At 51.1% G+C, this 11,615-nt stretch overlaps 1 protein-coding gene across 1 annotated transcript in view; it reads left to right on the top strand.

Annotated features, from left to right (window-relative positions):
- Window positions 1-1,017: 1,017 nt before the first annotated feature.
- The window catches only part of LOC147731078 (uncharacterized), a 107,727-nt gene continuing 97,129 nt past the window's right edge, over window positions 1,018-11,615 (top strand). The window contains exon 1 of the mRNA XM_086954144.1: window positions 1,018-2,940. Within this exon, the coding sequence (XP_086810270.1) occupies window positions 1,018-2,940 (1,923 nt within the window). The remainder of the gene's footprint in view (window positions 2,941-11,615) is intronic.

The following is an 11,615-nucleotide window of genomic DNA, read 5'->3' as shown; positions in this document are numbered from 1 at the left end:
GGGGCCTGTCCATGTGGGTGGGGGCCATTTTGAGGCCTGGTCCAGGCAGGGCTTGGCCATGTGGGTGGGGGTCTAGGGGCCATTTTGAAGCCAGGCAGTGTGCTTTGTTGTGCCATAGGCCTGCACCCAGTCTGCCATGCTTTCATCCATTATGCCCAGGGGTACTCAGTGGTGCATGGGCCTAGTCTTTCTGTGGGGTGTCTTGAATTTGAACATGATTGAGGCCATGGATGGCATTGGATTGGGGTGATTTTTGTGTGTTTTTCGGTTTTTGGGGGTGGTGTTGGGGCCTTTTGCCCAGGGGTACTCAGTGGTGCAGGGACTGAGTCTTTCTGTGGGGTCTCTTTAATGTAAACATCATGGAGTGCATGGATGGCATTGGATTGCGGTGATTTTTGTGTGTTTTTCGATTTTTGGGCGGTTGTTGGGGCCTTTTGCCTAGGGGTACTCAGTGGTGCATGGACTGAGTCTTTCTGTGGGGTCTCTTTAATGTAAACATCATGGAGGGCACGGATGGCATTGGATTGTGCTGATTTGTGTGTGTTTTTTGATTTTTTAGGCTGCTCTTGGGGACTGGCCATGTGGGTGGGGGGCCATTTTGAGTGCTGGTACAGGCAGGCCCTGGCCATGTACTGGGGGGCAAGGGGCCATTTTGAAGGCAGGCAGTGTTCTCAGGCCTGCACCCATTTTGCCTAGCTTTCATCCTTTATGCCCATAGGGTACTCAGTGGTGCATGGGCCTAGTCTTTCTGTGGGGTGTCTTGAATTTAAACATCATTGAGGGCATGGATGGCATGGGATTGTGCTAATTTTTGTGTGTTTTTTGATTTTTTGGGGTGTGTAACTGATGTTCCTCTGTCTTCCATTGCTTTTAGGTGCACAAGAGAACCACCAGAGCCAGGAAGAAGTCCTGCAACGGTGTGTGCAGCATAACGTTACGCGACGTCACGTGTGGCCACAGACAAGACAACTCTGCAATTCGTGCAACTGCGGCCTGCTGTTCTGACATCTGAAGAAGATGGCCCCAAAAAAAGTTCCCCGTAGCTCCTCTAGCAAGAAAGTTGCCAATAAGGAGCAGAAGAAGCAAGTGGCGCCACTTACCAAGGAGACTGGTGTGCCGACCGCCGCATTTTTGGGGAAAAAAAGTACGCCTGCAGCAGCAGCGGGGTCTGCTGGGGACCAAGCTGGGAGCAGCACCCCCGCTCCATTGGGCTCAGTGCCACCACCACCACGCCAACTAAAGTCCAAGCCCTTGACTGCTACAGAGGCAGCCAGTCTAGTTGTTAAATCGCCATCGGCCAGTGATGTTGGCTCATCGCAAGAAAGTACCAGCAATGTCCCTCAATCAACACAGCTTGTTGTAACTCATCTGACGAGTGTTCAACAACCACAGCCGCAACAACAACCACATGTGCAAGTACAAGCCCAAGTACATGTGGAAGGAGAGGCAGCGCAAGGAGATGCGCAAGCAGAGGTGCATGGAGTGGCACAAGTACCCACAATAGTTGTTCCCCCCGAAGTAGGGGCACATCAGGAAATCGACATTCAAGCCGAGGTATCATTTGAGGAAGCCACTCCTCCTGATCATTCATTGTCTTCCACATCCCTAGCAAGGAAAAGATCAAGGATGGTGTCTACATCTTCTTCAAGCCCCCTTCCTTCTGATGATATGGATCTAAATTGGGAACCACCACAGCCGTCTGAGAGGGAGGCACACCATGATCTGACAAAGGTAGCTAAGCGCAAAAGGAAGGTCCCCGAAACTCTCGTACTTATGGAGTGTGGTGCTGTAGAAGTGGCGTATATTACTCCTGCTAATGAAGACTCTGACGACGACGACGCAGTTATCATACATGCCACTCCAGCCTCAGCGGGCATGCAGCAAACAGACATTTTAACCCTAGCCCAAAAAGCTGCTGAGCGTGATGTTGTCGTCGAGGAGGCAATGGCACCACCATCATTGGAGTTAACTAGTTCACCACCACCTACCGCTTCCATATTTTTTTCTCGCCAGAAGGGTCCTCCATCCACCTCGACCTCAATTAGTGGTGGTGCAAGTGCACAACATAGTAAAGTTCGGCAACACACATCCTCCACTTCATCTGGCATTAGCAGCATGCCCAGTATCGCCTCCTCCGCCCCCCACAGACATTTGAAGTCCGCAGTTTGGGACTTCTTTAGTGTTTGCACAACAAGGGAAAACATAGCCATTTGTAGCATTTGTAAGCTTGCAGTTAGTCGTGGTAAGCTTGGTACCAACTATGGTACCGGAGGCCAGAGAGGTCATCTTGAGAGACAGCACACTGTCCAATGGCATGTGCACCTAAAGGAGATCAAGGAAGCCCGAATTGTAAGTCAACAAACTGTATCCGTTGATGTTTCATCTGATGGTGACAAGGAGGAAGAAGCGTCAAACATTTCTTCACTTACACCCAGTACCCCTGTCAGCAGCACACCCCCTGTGAGCCACACTAAGAGTGTGGGAGAGAGTGAGACACCAATGCGAAAAAGCATAACTGGGTCGAAGAAGTCATCATCATCATCCCGTAAAATCATGGTCCAGCCCACCATTAGAAGCATGTTTTCTTCAGAAGCGCCATTTGAACGCAACCACCCAATGACGCGTCTGTATAACACTAAGCTGGCTAAAATGCTAGCTCTGCACCTTCTCCCTTTTTCTTTTGTGGAAGGGGTTGGTTTCCTTGAATTAGTGGCAACGCTCTCCCCTAAATGGAAGGTTCCTAGCCGGTTCTATTTTGCCAGAGTTGCGGTTCCCACACTACATGCAGATGTGCTGGAGGTGATTGGGGCAGCTTTGCAGAAGAGTGCTGTTCACACTATACATCTGACAACAGACATGTGGACCAGTGGCGCAGGCACTGATTACATGTGCATCACTGCACACTGGGTCTCTTTTTCAGGAGTTACAGCAAAGCTAAGGGCAGGTGTTGAGCCGGATAACGTTTTTAAAGCTGCTCGGAAACATGCAACACTAGCCATGTTTGGCATGGAGACAAGTCATACAGGAGAAAACATTTTGCAGGAGTTTAACACAAAGGTCTTTCAATGGCTGTCGCCCAAAAAACGCAAGATTGGTTATGTTTCCACGGATAATGGCGCCAATGTAGTTAAGGCCATGGATATGGGTAACTATTTCAGAGTGCCGTGTTTGGCGCACTGTATAAACCTGGTTGTTAAAAAATTCTTGAGTGAAGAAAGTCCAGTATGCGAGTTACTGACCACCTGCCGAAGAATGTGCACACATTTCAGCCATTCTTTTAAGGCCCGGAAGCAACTGAGGGGCCGGCTACATCAAAGTCGACTGCCAGTGAAAGCACTCATCCAGGAGGTGGCAACACGTTGGAACTCAACCTTCTACATGCTTGAGCGTCTGTATGAGCAGTTTACGGTAGTCGATCAGTATTTCCTTACACTGGGTACAGCTATGAAGGACCTGAGGCTAGATGCGGAGCACTGGGAGCTAGTTAAAAGCCCGACAGACATGCTTCGTCCTTTTGAGGTCTTCACGCGTGCAGTCAGCAGGGAGGACTGTAATTTGGGAAAAGCTATCCCATTGTTGCGCATGCTAGAGCACCAACTGAAGGCGGTGTCTTCTATGTTTCAAAAAGATGAAGAAAAGCAAGAAGCTTTTGATTTGGTAGAGAAATTTTCACAGCGCCTACTTTGCGATGAACGTCTTCAAAAGATCCACACAGAACAGCATTACATTTATGCTACTATTCTGGATCCACGGTACAAAAAGGCACTTGCAGGCAGAGTATTCTTTCCTTTTGATGACGCAGAAGTTACAAAGTACAAACATTGGCTAGCTGTGGCAGCCAGGAGGTTTGAAAGAGAACGGCAGGAAATTGAAGGAAAAGGCAGTACATCAGCATCAGCAGGCCATCCGGAGTCAAAAGAATCCACTTCTGCACCTGTGGCAGAAGTGACCTCTCAGCCATTAAAGACACCAGCAACCGGATCATCTGCACCAGACACAACAGTAACATTGTGTGAAGAAGAGGATTGGCTAACTAACCTTGGGTTTGGTTCTCAAAAGGTCCCAGCAAACAGTAAGCAAAGTGGAGGAACCGTGGAGAAACTTGAGTCGATGGTGCAGGACTATATGAATGACTCAACAGAGGTCTATGTTCATGAGGACCCATTGGCGTATTGGCATGGGAAAAAAGAATTGTGGCCAGAGATCTCCAATTTAGCTATAAATTTCTTGTCTTGCCCACTCGCAAGCGTGTCTTCTGAATGTGTTTTCAGTGCTGCTGGTGGCAATGTAACTTGCAAAAGGACCCGCCTCTCGCCCAAAAATGTGGAGAGGTTAACAATGATCAAGATGGGGGAGGAGCTTCGCGGGCAACCAAGATGGCCGCGTAAGCTCGTGCTCCGCGGACCCTCCGATCCTCCTCAAATATCCTGCTCGAAATCCTGATCCACGTTGGTGGATCCTAATTGCTGATGGATCACTGAAGCGGGAGCTGCCTTCCGCCTCCAAATCGGTGGTTCCAACGCTGAGCTATGTCGAGTGGAACTCCGTGTCAGGGATGGGCCATTGTCTCCCCGGTCTCCGCCACTCCACACGATTGGAATGCGTAGTGGCTGTTTGAGGTCCCTACCGGCGAAGTGCTTGTGACTACACTGCTCACTTCCATAGGCCTGGCCTGAATATCTGGCTTTGACCCCTCTCCTTGGTTCGCTTGGCTCTGGCTTGGGTGGCGTGCCCCTTTGTTCCCATCGGACCTATCATGGCGGGCAGAGGAGACCCCGACAAGACGTCGAACAAAGGCGTTCGCGGCAAGTCTCAAACGCAACTGAACAGGATTGAGCGGTATGTTCAGCCGAGGACGCCACCTGCTACGGTGGCCTCCACTAAAGACCTTCCTTCGGCGGGCTCGCCCGATGGCTCCGAGCCTACCCTCAGCGACATTATGGGGGCCATCATAGGCATCCGGGCCGAAATGCAGAAGCAACATGAGATCTTGACCCACAAGGTGGACACTTTGGCAGTTGATCTCACCCTTATCAGAGCCGACCTGGGTAAGACCAATGACTGTGTGAAGTCATTGGACATTAAAACTTCCAGCCTAACCACCGACGTCTCGGACCTGCAGACTGAGGTCCGGAATCTGCGGATGACTACGGATCACTTCTCCAGGAGGCTGGAGGATTTTGAGGGACGTGCCAGGTGGCAGAATGTCCGCATCATTGGTGTTCCCGAAGGCTCAGAGGAAGCGGCGACGGACCTCTTTGTGGAGGAACTGGTAGAGACCCATTTAGCGCCTTCTGGTCTTAGTAATTTTTTCTCAGTGGAGCGTGCCCACCGGGTGCCGGGCGGCCCGCCGAAGTCGGGCATGGCGCCTAGACTCATTGTTGCACGGCTCCTCAATTTCCGGGACCGGGACGCGATCCTGCAGGCGTCCAGAAGACATGGGCCGCTTAAGTTCCAAAATTCGGAAGTACATTTCTATCCTGATTTCACCAGGGCTGTTCAGAGACAGCGTCAGAGTTATGCGGGAGTGAAACGGCGACTGAGGGACATGGGCTTCAAGTACTCGATGTTGTTCCCTGCCAAGCTCCGGATTGAACATGAGGGCCATGCCCTGTTCTTTGACGTCCCCGAAAATGTGAGTGAATGACTGGACACTCTGCCTCAACGCCGGGATGATCACGATGGACACGCTGGGGGCGCGACTGGTGGTTCGGATCAATGAGACTTGGCTCTACTGGAAGACTTTGGCGGTTGGTGGCCCTGCTGCATGTGACTGTCGATACTGTTCTTTAATTGACTTTGCTAACTCTCCTGTTGTTTGCATGGAGGGTGGCAGGAGGTGTTCGTGGAGATTCCCTACTCCTCTGGGGGCTTTTCGTAGACTAGTTAATGGGGCGACAGGCACACTGCTGGTTGGGGGGCTCTTTAGTCTGATGCAGGGGTGCAGGGTGGGGGGTGAGTTTGGGCAAGTTTATCTGTTTGTTCGTTTTTTCCCTCTTCTTTCTCTTAGGCAATGGGTCCTGTCCACTTTTGAGCTTTACTTGCTGTTGAGGATTGTTGGGGTTGAGTGGGGCGGGCGGCAGGATGATGGGGGGTAGGAAACTAAGAGTAATCAGTTGGAATGTTAATGGGCTGGGTGACCGTATCAAGAGAGGGGTGGTGATTCAACTGCTTAAACGTCATATGCCTGATGTTGTCCTCCTGCAGGAGACGCACTTGGTTGGTAACTCGTGCAAAGCACTCAACCGCAAAGGGTACAAGATGGTGGCCCACTCTGGGTTCTCTTCGGGCTCTCGGGGGGCGGGAGTCCTTGTACGTACGTCCCTTCCGCTGGAGATAGACGTCACCATGATTGATGAGAGAGGACGCTTCGCCGCAGTGGCGGGGAGATGGGAAGGGCGTGCCCTGACGTTACTTTTGGTTTACGTTCCCCCAAGCCTGCAGTCTAGTACTTTCCAAGACCTTGGTGGCGCCATTTTGTCTTTGCCTGCTGGTTTGCTGGTAGTGGGGGGTGACTTCAACTCAGTCTGCTCTGGCTCCTTGGACCGTCATCCGCCTAAAGACCTCCGGAGTTCCCAACTGTGGCTGCCTTCTTTCCTTGAGTCCATGGGCTTAGTGGATAGCTGGCGGCTTTTACACCCCACGCTCTGCCACTTCTCCTTCCTTTCGGGTGCACATGGTAGTCTTTCTCATATAGACTACGTTCTCACCTTAGCAGCACACGCGCCTGCCGTGTCTGAGGCCCGGTTTTTGGCGCGGGGCATTTCCGACCACTCCCCGTTGTGGGTTTCATTTGACTTTGACATCGTCCTGTCGGACCGACCAGTGGCGGTTAACCCGTGGTATTTCCGTAATCCTAAAACTCGCACTCTCCTGGCCAAGGCAGTCGACCTTTATTTCTCTGAAAATGAGGGCTCGGTTGGCTCGGCCGTGACCCTGTGGGAGGCATTTAAGACTGTTTTGAGGGGTGAGGCTTTCGCTCTCATTGCGGAGGCCCGGAGAGTCAGAGATGCCGACATGATACGCATCGAGGAGGAGGTCATGAACCTTGACTCCCAGCTGGGGCCCGAACCCTACCCCGCGCTTCTACATGCCCTTTCCCTCAAACAGTCGGAATACCATGATCTTGCCACGAATGCTGCCCTGGCCTTGGCTAAGGAACAGCAAGGTCGTATTTATGACGTTGGGGACAAGGCTGGGAAGTTGCTGGCTTGGTTGGACAGGAGAGAGATGGCTAGCCGCGTCGTGCCCGAGATTTTGGGCAACGGCGGGGTTGCTGTCACTGACCCGAGTGCCATTTACGCGTCCTTTGCTGATTACTTCCGGGGTGTCTGCACTTCTACCTCAGAATGCTCCGAGGCTGACTCGACGGCGCTTCTCTCGACAGTTGACCTTCCCTGTCTCTCTGAAGAGGACCGTGCCGATTTGGATAGAGGCATATCCGCTGACGAGATCGCCCTTGCGATCCATTTGTTGAGGTCGGGTAAGGCATCTGGTCCCAACGGCATCCCGGTCGAGTTATATAAAATTCGACCGGACGTGGTTTCCCCGCACCTGCGTACTATGTTTTTGGAAGCACTGGACGCTGGCCTTCTTCCCCTTGACCAGAGGTTGGCCACCATTGTGGTCATCCATAAGGAAGGGAAGCCGAGAGACATGTGTCGATCTTATCGTCCCATTTCTCTCCTGAATGTCGAGCCTAAGATCCTTGCCAAACTACTCGCAAATCGACTGATTGGAGTTATTGGCAACTTAGTGCATCCGGACCAGTCAGGCTTTATTCCTCACCGCAACACTGCCCTCAATTTGCATCGACTCTACGGCGCCCTGGCCAGGGCCCATACCCTCGAGGAGCCGGCAGTCCTTGCTTCTCTTGACGCCACAATGGCCTTTGACTCTCTTGAGTGGAGCTACCTCTGGGCGGTGTTGACGAAGCTCGGTTTTGGCCCGGTGTTCGTGAGTTGGGTGAAACTTCTCTACGCTAGTCCGTTGGCTAATGTCACAGTTAATGGCCGTCTATCTGCGTCATTTGCCCTTCACAGAGGCACCAGACAGGGTTGCCCCTTGTCGCCTCTTCTGTTTGCCCTGGCCCTTGAGCCGCTCGCGGCCATGCTGCGTACGCACCCTGACCTACATGGCATAACCTGGGCCCCCGGCTTTGAAGACAGAGTTTCCCTGTATGCCGACGATATTCTGCTGTATTTAACCTCCCCCTGCAAGTCACTCATCGTGGCCTGCGACGTACTCAGACTCTTCGGACGGTACTCCGGCCTAGTTATTAACTGGGCCAAGTCCTCCCTGTACGTCCTAAAAGGGGATACGCCGCGCCTCCCCAGAGGCTGTAATATCCAGGTGGCCAGACAGGGTTTCAAGTACTTGGGGATCTACATCTCCGGGAGTTCGAAGGCGCGATACGACCACAACTTGCTACCTCCTCTCCAGCGTCTCCAGCGCGACGTGGACAGTTGACGCAAGCTTCCGCTCTCCCTACTTGGCCGTGCGGCATTATTTAAGATGATGTCTTTGCCCAGGTTCCTGTATGCCTTGCAAAACACCCAGGATCCGGTTCCGGCCCGCTACTTTCGGGAGATTGAGAGTCTTCAACGGGTCTTGCTCTGGGATGGTCGGCCCCGCGTCGCTGTCAAGAAGCTCACGCTTCCGTGGTACGACGGGGGCATAGTACTACCGGACGTGCATCGGTATTACTGGTCTTCCCAGCTCGCGGCTCTCAATCACGGTTTCTATGGTCCTGTGAATAGCCCCGGGTACGCCATGGACAGGTGGCTCCTGGGCGGTGGTAATTATTACCGGGCCCTGTACTCGAGGTCCTTAGATCAGCGGATGTCGGGTCCAACGAGGACAGCGGTCCACATTTGGCGGGCGATCACCAAAGCGCAGGGCTGGCAGGGCAGACTGACCAGATTCACCCCTCTGTATGACTCTGATATTTTGGGTAGGCTATGGCACACCAAGGGCTTCGATAAGTGGGACCTCATAGGTATCTCCAAGGTGGACGACATGATTTCTAAGGGTGACGTGAAGACCTTTCCTAAGTTGCAGGCTGAATACCAGTTGGGCGACTCGGAGTTCTTCCGCTACGCCCAGCTGCGGCACGCGTTGCTCTCTGCCAAACCGACGGAGGGCGATATTCCAGAGAGTTCTCCCTTGGAAGACAGAATATTGGATGGCCATATGCCTGATAGTGCTATCTCCCTGTCATATAAAAAACTAATCAACGTCCGCACTGACCTTCTCCTTGGCGTGCGTGATCAATGGGTGGAAGATGGCCTAGAGATTGACGATGAGGATTGGCAGAGTGCAGTGTCCTCCCCTAAAGAGGTCGCTATATCCTCTCGCCTTCGGCTGGTGCAATTCAAGATCTTGCACAGAGTGTATGTGACCGGCCCCCGGCTTGTGCATATGGGATACTCGCCCGACGGACTTTGTCGTCGGGGCTGTAGTGCCCTCGCTACTTTCCTGCACATTCTATGGGAATGCCCCGTCATTGCCTCCTACTGGAGGAGGGTGCACCGAATTATGAGTGAAGTGACTGGGGTGGTGTCTAATGCAGAGGCTCGAAGGTGCCTCCTCAACATCTGGGAACCATCTGATCATAACACGGCGCAGACTCGGTGGGTGACCATGGGTAACATGGTGGCCAAGCGGGACATCGCTCAAAAGTGGGGCGCTGCCACAGCTCCCCTTGTGATACAATGGAAAGCCAACATGGATTGGTGTATGTTCCGGGAAAAGACGGTCTATGTTGCCAGGGGAAGGCCTCAGAAATGGAGTAAAGTGTGGGGAGCCTGGAATGCTTACAGGGGCGATGTGTGCCTGCCGCCAGAACCTGTTTCTCTAGATGAACGTATGTCACCATAGCCTATGACACCAACTGAGATATGTTGAACTGATTGATCCTGTCTTTCCTCCTCCCTTCTGCCATCCTGTTTTACTCTCCTGAATTCGTGATTCTCTGCTTGCTCTCCACTGCCCACTACCAATACCCTGACAGCTTTCTCAATTCCATTGCCACTCTTTGGCGCCTTTTGGCGTTTCTTCCTTTGGTTTCAGTTCTTTCTATATAAAATATAAAAACAACCTTCAATGCTCTGTTGTGAATGCTCTTGCACTATTGCTCTCCTGATTCACCATGCTGCCTTGCCTCCGGGATGTTAGGCTGAATAGCTGTGTGCTCTTTCATAATAAAGGTTTTAAAAATTAAAAAAAAAAAAAACAATGATCAAGATGAATCAGCACCTCATACCACCAGTTTACAAAGTACGAGAATACATGCCGGAAGAAGACGAGGAGGGCACCAACTTAGATGAGGGAATTTCTTCTCTGTCAGGTGACCTACTCCCGCCTGAATTCGCAGAGTATGAGGACAAACTCTTCTTCCCTGACACCGAGCCCTGAAAATGAGCCAATGAATCAATAACTTTTTTTTTCGTCCTTATTCACTTTTAATCCTGTGTGTATGTCTTTCTTTGTTTTGCAAAGTCAATATAAATAAAAACTTTATTCACTTAATCACAAAAAGAAGCCCATATGCAGAACTGTCTTCACTTATTTGCTTATTGATTTGAAGGTGCCGCAGTCTGCATTCCTCAGGTTCACAAGAACATGCTCCTCTATCCTCCTCTTCCAGACTCCTATTTCCCTCAAAGCAGAAGGCTGGATTACGCCCAATGAAGAAAGACTCTGCACTTGTGGGGGTGTTCTACTTCTTTGCGGGTGAGTTGACGGCTCTGGGGCCATTGCTGGGAAGGTCTAATACCGGATAAAATTGGTTTGGACAAAATCCGAGGCGAAATATTTTTTGCGTTTTTGCTGACTTGCTTGTCTTTGAGGTGCTCTTTGGGGAGGTTTCGGGTGTTTGTGGGTGGGGTTTGGGGTCTGGCAGCACTGCTGGCACAGTCTAATTTTGATTGCATTTGTTTTTCAGAAAATCCATGGTGGAAAACAGGAGTTATCATCTAGCTCAGTGGTTCCCAAACTTTTGACTCCTGAGGACCCCCATTGAGTTACCACTGGAAGCCGGGGACCCCCAAGCAATTTGTATGAGTTAAATTTTAAACATTGAAACAGTAATTCGAAAAAATACACATGTGTGCACACAAAACAAATACTCAAAGTACTAAGGATTTTGGGGCCAGATGTACGACCATTTCATTTAGCGCCTCGCAATTGGCGACACATTGCGAGTGGCAAATTGCGAGTCGCTAAATGAAATGTACAACAGTGTGTTTAACACTGTTTGGGATTCCCAATGGGGTCGCAAATTACGAGGTTCATTAATATTAATGAGCCTCTCGCAATTTGCAAGCCCATTGGGAATGCCAGCCCTCCCAGCGATGGTGGCCTGCTGGGCTCTGCAAGCCACCATGTCTCGGACTGATTTTAAATAAGGCAGTCTAATAACAAAAAATGCAGCCTGTTTACCATGCATTTAAAAAATAAAAGAAAATGAAACGTTTTGTTTTCATTTTCTAAGGGTAGGCAGAGGTCCCTGGGACCATTGCCTGACCTTAAAAAATAATTGTGCATGCATTTGCAAAGGGGAAGGGGTCCATTGGCGAATGCATTACCATCTACTTGAAGTAGGTGGTAATTGT

This window comes from Lissotriton vulgaris, chromosome 2_1, assembly GCF_964263255.1.
Source record: "Lissotriton vulgaris chromosome 2_1, aLisVul1.2, whole genome shotgun sequence".
Classification (NCBI taxonomy): domain Eukaryota; kingdom Metazoa; phylum Chordata; class Amphibia; order Caudata; family Salamandridae; genus Lissotriton; species Lissotriton vulgaris.
The sequence above is the reverse complement of the archived record's forward strand: the minus strand, read 5'-3'. Positions and strand labels throughout refer to the sequence as shown.